General features: G+C 43.9%; 1 protein-coding gene across 5 annotated transcripts in view; it reads right to left on the bottom strand.

Moving 5' to 3' along the window:
• CSMD2 (CUB and Sushi multiple domains 2) overlaps positions 1-20,216 on the bottom strand; it is a 643,557-nt gene that overhangs the window by 12,707 nt on the left and 610,634 nt on the right. For 3 of the 5 annotated variants that reach the window (XM_016958744.4, XM_016958727.4, XM_016958733.4), the window contains 9 exons: positions 18,930-19,112; positions 15,916-16,092; positions 14,326-14,505; positions 13,721-13,894; positions 10,655-10,828; positions 10,241-10,314; positions 7,006-7,117; positions 6,260-6,439; positions 423-488 (listed from right to left, as the gene is read on the bottom strand). In XM_016958744.4, the coding sequence (XP_016814233.2) occupies positions 423-488; positions 6,260-6,439; positions 7,006-7,117; positions 10,241-10,314; positions 10,655-10,828; positions 13,721-13,894; positions 14,326-14,505; positions 15,916-16,092; positions 18,930-19,112 (1,320 nt within the window). Of the gene's footprint in view, positions 1-422; positions 489-6,259; positions 6,440-7,005; positions 7,118-10,240; positions 10,315-10,654; positions 10,829-13,720; positions 13,895-14,325; positions 14,506-15,915; positions 16,093-18,929; positions 19,113-20,216 lie in introns of those variants that run through there. The other 2 variants (XM_016958736.4, XM_063782964.1) reach the window with 2 other exon arrangements.

Here is a 20,216-nt window from a genome sequence, read left to right as displayed (position 1 = left end):
CAGGCCACATCTGCAGTCTGTGTCCAGTTCTGGATGTGATACTTGGAAAGACCCCAGACCTATCTTAAACTGTAACCATTTCCAGGAAGCTCCCTGGGTATGGCCTGGGTCAATGTGTTTGTATGACCACACACTGGCCAGTCCTATGCCAGGAGGGGCTGTAGTAATCAACAGTTCCAGAGCTTCCAGTTGGAAGGTGCTGGCTCTTTCTTCCAGATGAAGTTTCTGCTTCCTTCAGGCTCACTTTCTTCTGAAGTCTGCCTGGGCTGGGGAGGTGGGTAGGGAAAGCCATCCAGATTTATAGATAGTTTTTATGCCCTTCCTCTAGGCACTCAGCAACTCTCAGCAACTCGTGTTTTCTGGCTAACTGTGTGAAAAAAGTAACACCAGTTTCTTGAGCCAATGATCTGGACCATACGTACTCAAGGCTTGGGTGAGCGGTGGCTCCCGGGCAGTGTTGATGGGTCTCCCACTGGGCCGGACCTCTGCTGGGGAAAAAGAGTGGAAGAAAACAGGTTCAGCTTCTGGTTCACACTCTGTTGGAAAAATAATGACCACCTGTCTGACCTTAGGTCAATGGGTTCTTTGAGATCTTGCTTTCCACTTATTTTTTTTAGACCAGGAGGTAGACTGCTTCGATGCTCTAATGATGCTATGGATCCCTCTCAGAATAAAAAATACAAAGAATTACAGAGGAAGTCCATTTTATTAGTTGGAGTTCTTACAATATTAGACAAGACATTAGGATATAGTGGTATATATGATTCTTTATTACTGCATTAAATAACAGGATCTAGCAGTGAGTCAAGAAATAACCATAATCTTGAAGTAGTCAGGAACATGAACAATATTCATGATATTGGTAGCAAGTGGAATATATACAAAAGTCTTTTCAATTTCTACTGGTGACAAAGTCACAGGTGCTAACACTCCTAAGGGTTGTTGTCTACATTCCAAATTAAAGGAAAGGCTACATTTCAGTAAGAAGTAAAGGAATAAAAGGTGTATATTTTCCCATCCAAGTGCACAGACTCCCTGAATGCCCTCATTGAAAACTTTGCGGAGGCTGAGGCAGGAGAATGGTGTGAACCTGGGAGGCAGAGCTTGCAGTGAGCCAAGATCACGCCACTGCACTCCAGCCTGGGTGACGGAGTGAGACTCTGTCTCAAAAAAAAAAAAGAAAAGTCCTGCCCTCGACTTTGCTTTCCTTCCAGATGCCTCGCATGAAGGAAGAACTTCTACCCATCAACGGTGAACTCTGTGAGCCCTGGTGGGGGTTGCAGAGGAGCGCCTTCCTCCCTTGGAATGATGAGATTAAGACCAAGAAGCCCTCACAGGCAAAGCAAAGGCAAAAGCTTTGGGCCTGGGCCAGACGACCAAGGTTCAGGTCCCAGCAGTGCCACTTAATGACTGCGTGACCTTGACTAGTAACTTCACCACTCAGAGTCTTTGCCTCCTCATTTGAAACATGGAAAAAACTGAAACATACCTCACAGGTCTATGCTGAATAAATGAGGTTATGAACAGGAAAGTCATGACCAGTAAGTATTAATGTCTTTTCTTCTTTTGCAGAGAAACAATAGAAAATCTGCCTTGTCGCCATTAAGGGCAGACTCCCCACTGTCTGCCTTGGTGGGGAGCACAGCTTTAGCAAATCTCCTTCAACTCTGGAGGTCAGCCTATGCCTCAGTACACAGAATGCTGTGGAGAAAGTTTCTGCAGTGACTCAATGCAAGTGTACTTCTGAACAAAATGCTTTATCGTCTTAGGTTTCATAAGATGAATGGAGCAAAGAAGGAGAAAGCATCTTATGTGCGAGGTACTGTGATAGGCACTTCTTCATTTCCTCCTGCTCTTGAAACTCTGAAGTAGAGATTATTTTCCCCATTTTATAGCACAGAAACTTTTTGAGAGGCAGAGAAATGAAAGGGCTTGCTCAAGATCATACAGTAAGGGGTTGAATTCAACTGCCTCTAAAACATTATATATTTTTAAATAAAAGTAGCTATAATAACATATAAAAATATTTAAGAATAAATGTAACCAAAGAAATGCAAGACTTGTACACTGAAAAATATAAAGCATCATTGAAAGAAATTAATTATCTAAATAAATGGAAAGACATCACATGTTTATGGTTTGGAAACCTTAATATTGTTCAGATGGCAATACTCCCCAAATTGATCTACAGGTTCAATGCAATTTCTGCCAAAATTCCAGCTCTCTAGTTTGCAGAAATTGGCAAGCCAATCTTAAAATCTGTATAGAAACAAAAGGCAAAACAATAGGCAAACAATCTTAAAAAAGAACAAAGTTGGATAATTGATACGTCCCAATATTTTTTGTTTTCTTTCATTTAAAACAATTTATTTTTATTTAGAGACAAAGTCTTGCTCTGTTATCCAGGCTGGAGTGCAGTGGTGTAATCATAGCTCACTGTAACCTCCAAATCCTGGGCTCAAGTGATCCTCCTACCTCAGCCTTCTGAATAGCTAAGACTACAGGCATACACCACCACTCCTGGCTAATTTCTTTACTTTTATTTTTTTGTAGACATGTAGTCTCCCTAGGGTGCCCAGACTGGGACACTTGCCAATTTGAAAACCTACTACAAAGCTAAAGTAATCAGGGCTGGGTGGTAATGGCATAAAGATAGTCATAGAGATCAATGGAATAGAATAGAGAATCCAGATATAAACTCATACATTTATGGTCAAATGATTTTTGACAGGAGTGTCAAGACAATTCAACAGGGAAAGAATAGTCTTGCCAACAAATGGTGCTGGAACAACTGGATAGCCACATAAAAAAGAATGAGTTTGGATTCTAACCTAATATCATAAAAAATTAATTCAAAATGGATCAAAGACATAAATATAAGAAGTAAAACTAGAAAACTCTAAGAATAAAACATAGGCATAAATCTTTGTGACCTTGGATGTATCACAGTTTCTTAGATATGACAACAAAAGCATATGCAACCCCCAAAATAGAAAAGTTAGATTTTATCAAAATTAAAAACACTGGTGCTTCAGAGAACACCAACAAGAGAGCGAAAAGACACCCCGTGAAATGGGAAAAAATTTGCAAATCATGTACCTTATAAAGGCCTTGTATTTTAGATAGAGAAAGAACTCTTTCAACTCAACAATAAAAAGATAAGTCAGTAAAAAATGGACAAAGGATTTGAATAGACATTTCTCTAAGGAAGACATACACATTAAAAAAGTGCTGAGCACCATTAGCCATTAAGGAAATATAAATCATTTTTGCACAATGATACAGGCAACAAAAGCAAAAGTAGACAAATGAGATTACATCAAACTGAAAAGCTTCTGCACAGCAAAGGAAACAATCAACAGAGTGAAGAGGCAACCTATGGAATGGGAGAAATTGTTTGCAAACCACACATCTGGTAAGAGATTAACATCTAAGGAACATATAGAAGGAACTAAAACAACTCGATAGCAAGAAAATAAATAACCTGATTTAAAAACAGGCAAAGGACCTGAATAGACATTTCTGAAAAGAAGACATACAAATGGCCAACAGGTATATGAAAAATGCTCAGCATCACTAACCATCAGGGAAATGCAAGTGAAACCCACAATGAGATATCACCTCCTACCTGTTAGAAGGACTATTATAAATAAGATTAAAGATAACAAGTGTTGGTAAGGAGGTGGAGAAAAGGAAACTCTTGCACATTGTTAGTGGGAATTTAAGTTAATATAACCATTATGGAAAACGTATGAAGGTTCCTCAAAAAATTAAAAATAGAACTACCATATGATACAGCAATACCATTATGGAGTATATATCCAAAGGAAACAAAATCAGTAAGTCAAAGAGATATCTGCACTCTCATGTTTATTGAGGCATTATTCATAATAGCCAAGATACGGAAACAACCTAAGTGTCCATCAGTGGATGAATGGATAAAGAAAACATGGAATATATACACAATGGAATACTATGCAGCCTTAAAAAAGAAAGAAATTCTGCCATTTGTGACCACAGGGATAACCTGCAGGACATTATGTTAAGTGAAATAAGCCAGGTACGGTAAGACAAATACTGCACAATCTCACTTATCTGTGGAATCTAAAATAATTGAACTAATTAATAGAAGTAGAGAGTAGAATAGTGGATACCAGGGGCTAGGGTGGGGTGGTACTGGGGGGTTGGAATTGGAAAGATGTTGGCCAAAGGGTACAGAATTTCAGTTAGACAGGGAATAAGTTCAAGATCTCTTGTACATCATGGTGACCATAGTTAATAACAATGCACTGTGTACTTGAAAATTACTGAGAGTAGATTTTGTGTTCTTACCACAAAAAATGGCAAGTATATGAAGTTAATGGATATGTTAATTAACATGACTTTGCCACTCCACAATGTATACATATATCAAAACATCATGCTGTACACTCTACATACATACAACTTTTATTTGTCAATTAAAAAATAATTGGATGAAAATTCAAACAAACAATAAAAAACACCACAATGAGATACCACTTTATACCCATTGATGATGGATATACTAAAACAGGATGGACAAGTGTGGGGAAGGATGTCGAGAAATTGGACCCTGATGCATTGCTGGTGGGAATAACATGGTGCAAGAGTTTTGGAAAACTTTGGCAATTCCTCAAAATATTACACATAGAGTTACTATTTTCCTAGATATGTCCCCAGGAGAACTGAAAACATATTAAACAAAACATGTACATGTATGTTCACAGAAGTATTATTTGTAATAGCCAAAAAGTGGAAACAGCCTAAACAGCCATCAACAGGTGAATGGATAAACAAAAAGTGATGTCCCTATGATGAGATATGATTCACGCATAAGAAGGAAAGAAATTCCGACAGATGCCACAACATGGTTAAATCTTGAAAACATTATGCTAAGGGAAATAAGCCAGACACAAAAGAACAAATATTGTATGATTCCACTAACATGAGGTACTTATTTACAGAAGCAGGAAGTATGATAGCAGTTACTATGGGCTAAGAGAAGGGGGAAATGGGCAGTTATTGTTTAATGGGTATGGAGTTTCTGTTCGAGATAATGAAAAAATTCTGGAAATGGATAGTGGTGATGGCTGTGCAATATCATAAACATAACTAATGCCACTGAATTGTACACTTAAAATTGTATATTATGTATATTCTATCACAATAAAAACTTAAATGTACTTTAATAAATGTACTTTATATCACTACTGTATGTGGAAAACAAAAGAAATTTCCAAGTGATACCATGAAAATAAAACACCGTTAGTAAGTTCTAGCTCTGATATAGTCTCTGACCCTGAAGGCTTCCCTCTGAGTGGCAGGATAGCAAAATAGTCATAGATCCTAAAGTTAGACCATCAGGGTATGGATCTTCAGCACTTAATCTTTCTCAGCTGGGGACCTTGGACACATTAATTAACTTCTCTATGCCCTAGTTTCCTCATATATTAAATAGCCTCATAGGATCTTGTGAAGATTAAATGAGTTGAAACATACAAAGCACTTAGCACAATGCCTGGTATCTGGTGAGGTGAGTGCCTATCAGAGAGTTTAATGCTATTCCAGCATTGAACTAATCCTTTAACCTTAATTCTTTCCCTCAAGACTGGACTCAGGCATCACCTTCTCCAGGAAGTCCTCCCTGACTTCTCCTTTCCCCCACTTTAGTGCCCTTCCTCCTCATTCCTACAGCATTTGGTACATCTCCATGTTCCTCCAAGTACTCCAAATATAAAATCTGATAATGTGTCTGTCTTCCACATGGCAGGGTTGTGTCTTTCCCCTCTGAATCCCTCATGCCTAGCGCAGGCATGGGGCCACATGAACTCTCAATAAATAGAGAACGAGTGAATGAAGAAGAGGGGAAGGGAGGTCTGGGACATCCTGGTAACCCCAAGGGACCTACAGGCGGGTGCTGTTTTATCAAGGGTGCAATATGTGTAATGCGTCACTCCAGTTTGGTGGAAGAAAGCACTTTCCTCTGCCTGATGATGAAATGTGATCCTGTGAGTGTTTCAGCCCAGGCAAAAGGCGCAACCCTTGGGGTGGGTTGAGTATGCACCTTTTTAGACCGCTCTGCTTTGCTCTTCTAGACTCAAAACCTTAGAAAATCAGAAGCAGGATCCAGCTCCTTGAAACGCAATTCCTTCCTTCTCTTTTGCCCTCTTTCAGCTCAAGTTCAGCCAGCACTTTCAGCCTCCCGCCCTGGAGAGCTTCCCCGAGCAGGCACACTCACCCAGGCAGATGGGCGGCTTGCCTGTCCAGCTGCCATCCGCCTTGCAGGTGCGGTGCTCGGAGCCACCCTTGAGGGAGAAGCCCTCTTGGCAGGAGTAGATGAGCGTGTAGCCCATGGAGGGCAAATCCAGGGCCCCGACGTTGGCATGCGTTGGCGTCTCTGGCTGCCTGCAGTGGTGGGCTGGATGAGAGGAAAGACCCTGTTGGACTGGAGGAGATTAGGGGCTTCAGGGGCCCTTTCGACCATTCCCCTGTTCCTAGATAGAATATCCTCTTCCTTTCCCTTCCAGTCCCTTTCATGCCAAGCATCCCCCTCCCTAATCCTCCACCCTGACCCAAGCTCTGTGTCTAGAGGAATGGCCAAGATGGAGATCATGTGGATATCGGCTTGGTTGACTCTGGGTTGGGGGAACCTAAGCCTGCAGCACTTCCTGAGGGGTAAAGGAGTAACTGGGTCAAAAGCTTGATATCTCCATCCTGAGGCCTGGCCTTGTAGTTGTTAGTTTTTGCTGCTGCCACTGGATAGTTTTTTCTTTGCTAAGGCATAGGGATTGCCTTCCAATATCAGAAAGGCTTTTGTGTGGAAGTCTTCTGTGAGGCCCCAAAGTGTAAGGACTACAAAGAGACCGATGTCGGTTCACATGGGGAGTTGTGAACTCCCTGTCATTCAGAGCATTCAAGCATGACCCAGATGCCCAGCTGGGGCAAGAGGAATTTTCTTGGGATGTGGGTGAAGTCTGCACTCACGGACACAGTCAGGTGGGGTTCCACTCCAGGTCAGGTTTGGGAGGCAGGTCCTGGTGGTGGAGCCCTGAAGCAGGTAGCCTTTTTGACAACGGAAGAGGACTGTGCTTCCAACCTGCAGCAAGATACAAAGTCCCATCAGCCCCTTCCTTTCAGCGGTGCTTCCTACGTCTGTCCCTTGTCCACTTTCACATGGCCCAACTCCTCCCGCACTGTTGCCTGCAAAACTCTTTTTCTGATTCTCCGCCTGGTTAAATTTTCTTCCTCCTTTGAGGCAGTTGATAGGCTGCCTCCTCCACAAGGCCTCATCTAATACCCTGAACAAAGTTGTAATATTACACTCTGTTGTGGACACGGTGGCTGATTCAGAGTCAGAAGACCCTGGATCCGAATTCTGGCTTCTGCATTTACTCAGGACAGGCTGCATGGAACTCTGTAAACCTTAGTCTTCCTAAGGATACAGTGGGGATGACCATCCTTGCCACAATCACACTGGAATGTTGTGACACTCAAATGTGATGGCGGATTTGACAGCATTTTACAAAATGTGAAGAAGAGTGCAAATTAAATATTGTGTGTGTGTTCCTTTCCTCAATGAAATTGCAAATTCTTTAAGGATGGGAGACTTGTCTTTACAGATATGGCCCCCAAAGAATCTGTTGAACGAACTGCCACCCTCCCTCCCTGCTCTGCTCAGTTATGTTCCCCACCTTAACCCTCCACCAGCCCCTCACTGTACAACTCAACACCCCGCAACCACGGGCTCCATCTCTCCCTACCCAATCCACTTGGTGTAATGCGGCTAGATCTGTTTCCTATACTGCAACTCGGATTATACTACTTCCCAGTTCAAACACTTATGTGTCCCTATTACCTACGGGAGCATGTGCAAATGCAATGTGTAACTCTTAAATTCCACTCCCTTCTTCCATGCTGAACACTTTTTTGTCTTGGATTTCATCATTTGACTTAGCAAATGGCACCTTTATCCATGCAGTTGTGCAAATAAAAAACCTCAAGTCATCTTTGATCCCTTCGACCCCGCAATCCATCCCATCAATGAGTCCTCTTGGTTCTGCCTACAAAATGTATCCTGAACAAGCGTTCAGGATCACTTCTCACCTTCTTTTTCCCTGGAGTCATGACAACAGTGTCCTCCTTGTCTAAGTGCTTCTATTCTCAAGTCCCTGATATTCATTCTCTACTCAGCAGCCTGAGTAATATTTCAAATGAAGAATCAGATTGTGTCACCTTTAAATGGCATTTTGGATAAAATCCAAAATACTTATCATGGCTTCAAGGCCCTGCATGACCTGTCCCATGCTGCCGCCTTTGCAAAAATTATGTGATATCTGACATACACAAAATAATATATGTAACACATATAAAGAATAATAATAAAATGGATATTTTAGATTGAATCCACCATGCAACTTAAGAGCTATGGACATGGTTGTAATGTTCTAGGGGCTCTTTCCCTGCTGTGTTCCTCAACACCCCTCCGTAGTAATGGCTGTCTTGAAATTTGTGTTAATTTCCTTGCCTTGTTAAAAAACAATCCTATCACATATGTGCATACGTACCTCTAAACAATTTAGTAAGTTTTTGCTGGTTTTAATATTTATCAAAGTAGTGTCATGCCACCTTTGTCACTTGATAGTATGTTTCTAAGATTCATCCATGTCATGCAGAGCTCTAATTCATTCATTTTCTTTGCTGTATAATAATCCATCACGTGACTATACCCACAAATTTCCTGTTTCTTGGTGACATGTGCAAGAGTGTCTCTGGGATATGTTTGCAGAGGTGGAACTTTTGGGTCATAGAGTGTGTGAATGTTTCACTTTACACACCAGGACCAAGCTGTTTTCCAACCTAGCCTCACTCTTGACTACATTTCCTTATCCTCTCTCACAGGGCTGCAGACTTGCTAGCTGGCCTGTCTTCCAGGCCCCCAGGCTGCTAAGCACTTCCCTCAGCACTCCTCTGCACCAGCCCTTCGTTCAGCCAGGAATGTCACCCTGCTCTGCACAGGGCTAGCCCTTCTCATCATGGAGGCCATAGTTCAAATGTCACCCTTCCCTAACCACCTTTCCTAAAATGGTAACCCACCCCGTTCACACCCCTTTATATCACTGTGTAGTGTCTACTGCTCTCAGAAGCCAGCTCGTTTATTTATTTGTTTATCATCTTCAGCCAGGCAGCTTCCTTCAAACAGGCACCCAGTCTGTCCTGTTCCCACTGTATTCCTAGATCCTAGAACAGTTCAGGGCCATAAGCATGTGCTGAGTGAGTACAGACTAAGTGAATAAGTCATATTACTTGACTAGATCCCAGCCTGTCATGTCCAGGTGAGTCCGACATTTTCCTGGGCAAGTCCTGGACTCCAGCTAATTGTCCTGCCTTGAACACACCCATTCTTCCTTTTCTTTTCTCTTCTTTTTTTTTCTGAGACCGAGTCTCGCTCTGTTGCCCAGGCTGGAGTGCAGTGGTGCGATCTTGGCTCACTGCAAGCTCCGCCTCCTGGGTCCAGGCCATTCTCCTGCCTCAGCCTCCCGAGTAGCTGGGACTACAGGCACCCACCACCATGCCCGGCTAATGTTTTCTATTTTTAGTAGAGATGGAGTTTCACCTTATTAGCCAGGATGGTCTCGATCTCTTGACCTCATGATCCACCCGCCTTGGCTTCCCAAAGTGCTGGGATTACAGGCGTGAACCACCGCACCCGGCCATCCTTTTCTCTGTTCAATGTGTCCCAACCCAGACTGTCCAGGTTCTCTCCTTCCAAAGCTCATCTGAGGTGTGTCCGCAGGGCCTGTGTCCTGATGGGCCAGGCATGCCAACGGGCCTGCCTCCTGTGTGGCACATGCTCGTTGCCACTGTGCATGAGCCCAGTGTCTGTGGGTGGGGTGGGCACCGTGAGGACAGAGGTCTGTCTGTCTCACTCATTTCCGTATTTCCACAACCACCCTGCCCGGGGTTGCCGGGAAGTGTTCATGGAACTGCACGCCATCTGTCCTTCCTCATCAGTTTCTCTGACGGATGTCAGGGTCCTTCTGTCTCTGCAGGGTGCTCCCATGGAGCACTGTTCAAAGAGGCAGAGGGCTTTCTTCCTGCGCTTTCCAAGCTCTTGTCCTCCCCAAGTGCTGTCCTGAGGAAGGTCTCTGGGTCCTCTTATGTTGACAGTGACAGGAAGGGATAGGATGTAGGAAGACCCTATCTTGGCTGACCTCCTTACCTGGTAGCCCTGAGAATTGTTCTGTATCCCAAACTGTGGCACACCAGGGTCTGCACACGTGGTCAGGGTCGGATCTGGATGGCCAAAACAAAGACACAGATCACATGGTCATGGAAGCCTTCACGGCCTCATCTCACTCTGGGAAATAGGTGTAGAAAAGAAAATGCGGCCACATCCTGACTTCCCTGCCCACTGAGATCCCCACCTGAGCCTTGGCCCTGGCTGTCTATTTGACTCCTCGAAGCACACTAGCTCTGGCTATTTTACATCCTGCTGCAGAAGCTCAGAGGAGGAGATGTTCCCTTTTGCAGATGAGACCACTGAAGACAGGGAAGGAAATTAATCATCTCAGGCCCAAAAGAAGGTCTCCCGCAACCCCAGCCAAGACGCTCCCTGCCCCAGATGACCTCTCACCTATGCAGCTGGGCTGGGTGCCACTCCACGTCCCATCTGACTGGCAAAACCTGCGTGGAGAGCCCACCAGCACCAGAGGGGGATGGCAGGAGAAGGAGACAGATGACCTGTATGAGAAGCCTCGGTCCTCTCTCCTCCCACGGGGCGGGACACCAGGATCCCCGCAGAACACAGCTGGGAAGACGAAGGGAGAAAGGCAGGTCTAAGTTGCTTTCCAGAACCCAATCTTCCAGTCCCACACCCCCATCTTTGTTCTTTGCACTGTTCCCTTCCTGGTTGAGCTTGAACTCTGGGAACCGGGGCAGCCCCAGGTAGGTGCTTCCACCTGCTGCGGTGCTGCTGCTGATGGGGGCTTCCTCTCCCTTCTACATTCAAAGTGCCTATTAATAATGATCCAAGTAATGGAGTAACATTACAGGAAGTTTAGAACATGAAAGAAAAATAAACGACAATCCCATTATTCAAAACTTTTTTTCCATTTTCACGCACATTCTTTTCCAATCTTTGTTCAGTTGTATGGAAACTTGTGCGGGGCGGCAAACCCAAGCCTATGTGATCATAAATCTTGTTTCATTCACTTAGCATTATCCTGTAAATATTTTCTATGTTTATGACATCATCATCTCTTATTGGCTACACAATTAGCAACAGGTGGTTGTATCATAATTATATTTTATCATAATCCTTATATTGGGCATTTTCTATTATACAGTTATATATAACTCTTCTTTCACATGTATTGTTTTCTTTTTTGTTTTTTCTTTTCATATGTATTACTTTCTTAGAATTCTCTAGGAGTGAACTTATTATTTTTAAAGGGTTGAACACGTTCACAGCTCTTGATGTGTAGTGTCAAATGTCTTTCCCCAAAGGGTACACATTTACACTGCGGTGGGTAGTGTATGGGTGTACCCATTTCATTCAGGCCATGTTAACATCAGGGAGTGCCATTAAAAATTGACTACCAAAGGCAAAGCTCACCACGATGTCACTTCAAGCATTGCTTTATGCTATGATGCAAATGTGTGTGCGTGTGTGTGTGTGTGTGTGTATGTGTATATGGAGTCATGAGGTACATAACCACATGCAAAATAAAATGAAGCTGGACCTGCATCCTCTGCCCTGAAGGTTGGGGTGTCTATGCTGACCAATTAGAAGTCAGTTAAGAATCGATTGATGGGAAGTTACTGTATCCAGAAGGAGGCAACTGAAAGAACCAGAAACACAAATGGCTGACAAGTGAAGAGCAACCGGCGTGGCCTTTCTCATAAGCAATGTGATGCCAATTAAAGTAATGAGCGATCTTTTAAAGCTTCTCAGGCTGGTAAATATTTAAAAATACTGGCACAATCCATTATTGATGAGCATGTGCATCCAGAAACATTCTCATTAACTGCTGTGGGGAATGTAAATTGGGACAGTTTCTAGAAGACAGTTTGACAACATATGTCAAGAAGGGAGGCATGACTGCCCTCGGCCCAGCATTGTCATGCCTAGGGCTTTGCTGCAGGAGTAAAGAAAGGCATTTTTTTTTTGAGATGGAGTCTCGCTCTGTCGCCCAGGCTGGAGTGCAGTGGTGCGATCTTGGCTCACTGCAAGCTCCGCCTCCTGGGTTCACGCCATTCTCCTGCCTCAACCTCCCGAGTAGCTGGGACTACAGGCGCCCGCCACCACGCCTGGCTAATTTTTGTATTTTTAGTACAGACAGGGTTTCACCTTGTTAGCCAGGATGGTCTCAATCTCCTGACCTCGTGATCCACCCGCCTCAGCCTCCCAAAGTGCTGAGATTATGGGCATGAGCCACCTCACCCGGCCAAGAAAGGCAATTTTCAGGAATACATATTGCAGAACTGCTTCTAACATGATTAAGTTGGAGATAATCTAAATTCATCACCAGTGCAAAAAGATTAAATAACTTGTATCTACAAGGAAATTCTTTAAAGCCATTAAAAATGATGATGCATAGATCAGTAAGTATTGATAAAGAAAGGTAGAAAGGTATTGATGGAAAGGTTTTGGTGGCCTATCAGTGAATACAAGTTATGAAACAGTACGTACAGCATGAGCCAATACCAGTTCTAGAAAATGTATACATATCACTATCTATTCAAAAATGCACAGTGATTCACATGGGACACCATCAAAAGCTGAACTGTGGTTATCATTGGAAAGTGTGAGTTCAGATGACTTTTACTTTCTTTTTTGTATTTTCTAATGGGTAAAATTTTTTTCATGATGACCATAATTCATTGTTAAAAGGCACTTCAGCTATTTCTCCAGAGGAAAAGCAAGGTGGCTGAGTCCAGGCTTGACCCTGGTAGTATGTGAAGGTTGGAAAGGGTAACATTGCACCAAATACCTGTGTCCAGTTTTGAGCTGCTGGCCCTAATCTCTGAGGAAATCCCCAGATGGAAGCAAATTTTCAGAGGAACCCAAAACAGTATCATGAGTATGTGGATAGTTTTCTGCAGAATTAGATAAATGGCAATTAGAAAAATACGTCCCTACTGTTTGTCCAAAGCACGGGCATGGAGAAAACCTTCCAGAGCCCATTCACAGGGTGTGACAATAAGTGACCCGGAACCTGCTTACTGGGGATCTCAGTAAAGAATAAGCCCTGGAATAGATTTGGGGCTCCTCAGGATACAACTGGGCCAGGTGGATAAAAAATAAAGCAACTCACCAGAAAATCACAGGTTTCCCAGAAGTCTTTTCTGTGCAGGTCATTTTTCATGAAAACAGACACGTATATAGCACTGGGAACCCTCAGATCTTTGAGTACTATTCCAAACAGTTAACAACCCTTCAGGTAAAAAAAAAAACACCCCCAATATCTCTAGCTTAATTTCCTTCTGTTACTCTAGACAGTATCTGACACCAGGGCTCAATTAAGGGATCCTCATTTTCTTCCTTTCCACTTCCTTCCCTCTTTAATAGTGTCTTTGATGAAGCTCCTCCCTGGGGAGGGGACTACCTATTCTGGGCCTTCCAGCCACAAAGCTCCGAGGAGGCAAGGGGAAGGAGCTATTGAATAGGATGCACCAAGAGCCCTTGTAAGCAACTTACGGAAACACTGAGGCAGCTCTCCGGTCCAGGACCCATTTCCCTCACAGGTGAACACCGCGGGCAGGGAGAGCTGGTACCCCTCCAGGCAGGCATAAGTCACACTTGAGCCCCACATGAAGTCAGACCCCACCACCTTCCCATTGGGGATGAGCGGAGGCGGCTTGCACATGAGAGCTGGAGGGAGACCAAAGCAGGCTGAGTTCTGATGCTGTCCTGGGAAACCAGCCCCCCTCACCATCATTGATATCACTGACTACCCTGCACCCACCTAGAGCCTGGGCTAAGCAGGAAGAACCAGAATGGGGCCCTCTTACTGTGGGAGTTCTGATCTTTTTGCACCTTACAATGCCCTCTCTCAAGTGTGACAACCCAGTCCTCTGTTTGCGGGACCCTCCCCTCAATGTTCATGGCCCAGGCCTTATTTTGGTACTTCTGATTCACTCCTGGCAGATGTTCAGGGGCCAGTTTTCTCACCTTGCACATCCCCTGATAAGATGTTAGGGCTGGCCTTTCACCCCTCTCCCTTCTAGAGAGATGCTCAGGGCCTACATCTCACTTTTGTGTCTTCTTTGGCTCTCTGTCCACATTTGCAGCCCCAGACACACCTTTGCAGACGGGCTTGGTTCCATTCCATGTCCGGTCCTTGGTGCAGCTCAGCACAGATACTCTATGTGACTCCATCATATAGCCAGGGACACACTGATATGTCACAGTTTTGTTGTACCTGAAGTCATTGCCCAGCCGAAGGCCATTGGCTGGAATCCCAGGGTCACCACAGTTTATGACTAGGATAAGAGAGATACAGCATTGTTCACTCCTGGCCAGGACCCCACTTCTCCTCCAATACCATCCCTATCACTCCCTGCATGCATCCAAGAAGGGAAACTGTCAGATCAGGGATGCCCTGTCTCCTCACAGGATCCCAGTTGGACATTACACATTCTAAATTTCTTTTTTTTTAAGTCAGGGTCTCACTCCGTCACCCAGGCTGGAGTGCAGAGGCACAGTCATGGCTCACTGCAGCCTCAAACTCCTGGGCTCATGCAATCCTCCCACCTCAGCCTTCTGAGTAGCTGGGACTACAGGCATGAGCCACCACACCCAGCTTGCCCATTTTAAATTTTGTTTTGTCAAATCCCTGGCATCAGCCCTGTCCTTGCCCACACTGTCCTTATGCACCGCTGCAACTTGGGCTATGAAGATTCACCTTATTCAAAGTGCCCCCTCTAAGAGGAAGTATCCAGAGGGCTCAGTTCCTAAATGAGGCTGGGACCCAGGGAAAGGGAGTTTTCTGTTTGAAGAACCTAAGGTATATTAATGAACCACATAAGACAATTGATTTGTCTGCTGAGGGGTACATCTTATCACCTGCTGTTGTACCTAGGAGGCCTCTGTAGGCCCAACAGCACCTACACAGGACTCCTAGGGACAACAGCCTGGAAGCAGGGTCTTATGGCCCATGAAAGGGTCATGCCTATGTCATTATATCATTGAGGGTGGGGCTTGGTGAGCTCTGGTCTCAAAACCAAAGTGAACTTGACACGGGATTTCAGAGGGAGTTGAAATCACAGACTAGGACTTTGACAGGGAGAATCTTGTCACATTTCCTCATCCTATCTCTTCCCTCCATCTGGATCCCACAGTGACTCACTTTTCCCAGAAAAGGACTGGGACTACCCTTGAGAGAAGCAAGAAACTGGAGCTGTGAGGCTACACCGTGCTCAGGAACCCGTACTGGGTGGGGTCGGGTACAAGGACAGAACGAAGCAACAAAGATGGCAGATAGCTGCATCTTTGAAGTGAAAAGAGAATCAGGTTGAGCTCTGGGGTTTGATTCTAAGAGAGAAAAGGGAAAGCCCAAGGAATTGGCTAGAGCCTGAGAAATGGCCAACATAAATTCTCTGCCTCTCTCAGCCTCAGCCATCTCATATACAAAATGGGGATAATAGTAGCTACTTCATGGAGTTACGGAGTTATGGTGAAGATCAAATGACATGTGCATATGAAATAAAGTACTTCGCTCAGTGGCTGCCACACAGCATATGCTCAACAGAGGCTATTCATATGATTCTCGTTCAGGTTCAAGTCCCACCATCCCAACCATTCTGCACCATCTTCCATGGATAGCCTTCTCCTCTGGCATGCAGGATCTGGGCCACTGTTGGCCATGGAGCCCGTAGGGCCTGAACTCTCACCGAGGCACTCAGGGTCACTGCCTGTCCAGGTACCATTGACCGAGCAGTGACGGCTGAGCAGGCCTGTGGCGTAGTATCCTTCCCGACACTCATAGACGATAGAGCTGGAGAAAACCAGGCCATCACTGAACACAACTCGGGCATTACTTGGAGTCCCAGGGTTCCCACAAGAGATCACTAGGAAGACAAAAATACACATTATTCACTAGAACAATGGTGGGTATCACCTGGGGGACTGATAACTGACCAGAGTGGAAGCCACATGCTACCTCGGGACCCCGTGGATAGAAATGCCTCTCATGCTGCTTTTGTATCGAATTGTCTCACCCCTAGACAGGAAGGAGAGACCCCTATGAATCTTTTGAAATTTCTGAGCAAATTCCAGTTTTTTAAAGAAAAAAGATGATCTATTCTATTATCGTCCTTAAAATTTCAAACACAATTGCTTAATATCACCAAATATCCAATCAGTGCTTGATTTTCCTCAGTTGTTTTTCTCTTTTTTTAACAGTTGATTTGTTTGAATCAGGATCCAAATAGGGTCCACACATGACATTTGGTTGACACGTCTCTAAGACTTTGAACCCAGAGATGATTATTTCTGCTTCTATAATTTATTTGTTACAAAAACCAGAACATCTGTCCTATAGAACTTCACACTTTCTGGATTTTGCTAACTGCATCAATGAGATATAGTTTAACATATTCCTCTATCCCCTGTAGTTCCTTCCTGTAATCAAGTTCCGCCTTTTGGCAATGGTATTCATAGGTGGTTTTGGGCCCCTCCTATTGCATTGGATAAGAAGCAAAGAATGTCTGGGTGTTTTCTTGTTCATGATGTTGAGGCTCATCAGTGATTTCGGGCATGCCTGCCTAATGTGGCATTATGAAGTTTCCATTATGAAGTTTTTCATTTAATAGTTTTAGCAGTCATTGACCAGATTCATTATTTCATTAGGGATTGGAAAGTGGTGATATTCTAATTCTATCATTCTTTCTGCATTAGCTAGAGTTCTTTAAGAAAGACATTTTCTATCACCAAATATTTGCTTACCCTGAAATACTGTTCATATAGGAACGCCAGATAATGCTTGATTTTTTGTGTGTGGTTTTTATTTTAAATCAAATGTCAGAATAATGAGTTGGTTTCCTAGCAAACTCCAAAGGTGACCAATGTGTTTATTTAAGAATCATTTTGAACTCATGGATCTAAAGATATTTTTTATGTTCCCATCCATTGCCATTATTATTCTTATTGATGCTCAGATTCTCCATCTTTAGCCAATAGGAGCCTCTTCTAGTTGGCTCCTGAGTCCCGTTAACATGACCTCAGTTATCTTTGGTGGAATCCTCGCTGTAGTGACAAGATGTTCCATATTTGTCTTGTATATTTCCTGCACCAGCCCGGGAATTAGCCATTTCTCCAAAGAGTCTAGTTTCTTTTAATGGAGAATGGACCACAATCCAGGCACTAAGAGTACTCATTGCCACTGATCTGGTCATTGATTCTAGACTTTTAGAGTTAGAGCTGGCAAAATAACTTCTTAAATTGAAAATACATTGGGATCACGTGGAGGTAGAGAGTGGAAAAACAGATAATAGAGCCTGGGAAGGGTGAGTCAGGGGAGGGGGAGGATGAAGAGAAGTGGGTTAAAGGGCATGGACACGCAGTTAGAAAAAAAATATAAGTTCAATGCTTGATAGCAGAGTAGGGAGACTATAGTCAAAAATGTATTGTACTTGGGTGATGGACACTGTAAATGCCCTGACTTGACCACTGTGCATTTATATATATATATATACATATATATATAAATATATAAAAAAATATATATATATAATCTCTGCCTCACATTCACCCTCTTTTCCCTTGCCGCTTCTGCCAATGTCTTAGTTGCCTGTCAAATCTCCAGCTCTGTACCCAATGCACTGTCTGCTCTGTGCCCACAACTAGGTAGCAAAATGAGTTTGAACAAAAACATGGTCCCATGCTGACTGCTCTCACTTTAAATTAATGATCCCCCCACCTTAAGTGAGCGCTCAGTGCTGCCTGGCCGTTACACACTTCCCAATTCCATTCCACTTGTATCTTGCTAAATGATTATCTCCTTCCTCTTCCAGATCTTCTCACTCAACCTTACTCTCATCTGTTAAGCCTGCTTCCTGCCTAGGAGAGTACTATGCAGGCTGTATTTTAGAAAGAGAGAGACAGAGAGATTTGGGGACCAGCTGCAAGAGGAAAGAGAGATTTAAAAAATATACCTTTCCCCCAGAAACTTAGGAATATATGGAAAAATGATAATTTCTCCCATTGGTGCTACCTCAGGCAACATCACTGAGGTCCTAGATTACTTTGAGAGTTTTCTAAAATTGGATTTGTATATCTTTTGGCACATTGAATATTTGTTTCACGTAGTCTCTTCCCTTAGACTGTAAGCCCCAGGAGATCAAGATGTGTGTCTCCGTCTGTTCAGGCTTGGACATGGTGCCTTCTTGCTGTGTCTTCACATGGCACAAGGGAAAGGGAGCGTTCTAAGGTATTTTCTTTTCTCAATAAGAGCATTAATCCCATTCCATGACCTAACAACTTCCCAAGACCCCACTTCCTAAAACTATCACTGGGTGACCAGGTTTCAACATATGATATTTGGGAGGTCACAAATATCCAGACCATGGCAGTGTCCGTCTTGGTCACCATTGTGTCCCCAGCACATTCCACAGCACTTGGCACATAGATGCTGAATGAAACTATATGGGAAATGAATGAAATAGTGGGTCAAATTCAGTCTTTTTTGATTTCTTCCCTTTTGAGGTGAGAGTGGGAATATGTTTGTCTTTTGATTACTAATGAAAATGCACATGAATTATCTGTTGCAGTCCTATCAGCCAGGCTGAGGGTTCAAATGAGGCCACGGTTTTTTTCTGTGAGCGCAGGTGCCTGGGAATAAGAGCAGGAGCAGGGGCGAGTTCTGGGGCTGGGCAAAGGGGAGAAGCAGAATGGTCACATACATTACCTCCACACTCAGGCTGCGAGCCGCTCCACGAGCCATTGGCTTGACAGGTGCGCTCTGACGATCCCCGGAGCACGTGGCCAGCTTCACAGCTGAAGCGCATCACAGTGCCTGGATCAAAGCTGTCCCCCAAACGGATGCCATGAGCCGGGATCCCAGGGTCACCGCAAACTCCCACGCTGGTTCCTATGGACCAGAACCACACAAATCCATTGTTTTTCAGGGAAGAAAAGGGAGTGGAGAAGCAGGGGAGAAAGATACTGGGATATGACTAAGGGGATGCAGTGGGTCCCACGAATGAGGCCTAGCACAAGTTACCTGCACATGCTCCTGCCTCCATATGCAATGGTGGAAGAACACAAAGATCTGAGGCCATGGGTAAGTCCCTGGGAACCACACAGGGAAGGGAAGCAAGAAGGCAGAGGAAAGGCTCTGTGGCCCGTGCCAGTCTGGAATTTCAGTGATCCAAACTGGCCACAGGTCCTCCTTCTCCCCTTCCCCTCTTCTCTACAAACACCTGCTGATTCTGTAGTCCCATCTCCTCTCCTGTGCCACTGTCTTAGCTTAGACATTCAACATTCTTTTGCCTGAACTCTTGCAAGAGCCTCCCGACTAATGTCCCCTCCTTGTAAACTCTCCCTCTAATCCATCTTCTACTTTGTCCTCTAATCTTAACAATCACTAACCATCTGACCTTTTTTTTTTTTTCAAAAAATTTTTTCCTGCAGAAACATCTTTACTGGCTCCCCAGTGCCATAGGATAAAGTCCAAACTGCTTAGCATAGCTTCATTTCTTAACCGCCTAGCTTGAATCTTAATCTTGAGCATTTATTTATTTATTTATTTATTACTTTTTAAAAAGTTTCATTTTATCTTCAATTGACAAATAATCATTGTATATATTTATGGGGTAGGAGGTGATGTTTTGATGCATGTATTGTATATTTCCAAGTAGCTGTAGGAAAGAATTTTAAATGTTCTCACCACAAAGAAATGATAAATATTCAAGGTGATCGATGCTGGGCCTTTCATTAAGGATTCCCTACTCACAAATTATGCCACACAAGTGAGCTCTAGAATAAACATCTCAGACCCTCTCATTTCATTTTTGCTTCACCCTCTTCCTCTTGCTACATTCCTACATTTCTCTGGCTTCTGGTATTGTGCAAACCCACTCAAGAGACCTCCAAGGACCCAAGGGGCGAAGAAGGGTAGAGAACAGGAGACAAAGCCACAAGATCTATGGTCCCCTGCAGGGCCAACACATTTCATGATACAGAAATGTGTAGG

Source organism: Pan troglodytes, chromosome 1 (assembly GCF_028858775.2).
Source record: "Pan troglodytes isolate AG18354 chromosome 1, NHGRI_mPanTro3-v2.0_pri, whole genome shotgun sequence".
Lineage (NCBI taxonomy): Eukaryota > Metazoa > Chordata > Mammalia > Primates > Hominidae > Pan > Pan troglodytes.
Note: the sequence above shows the minus strand (reverse complement) of the source record. Positions and strands in the feature narration are given on the sequence as shown.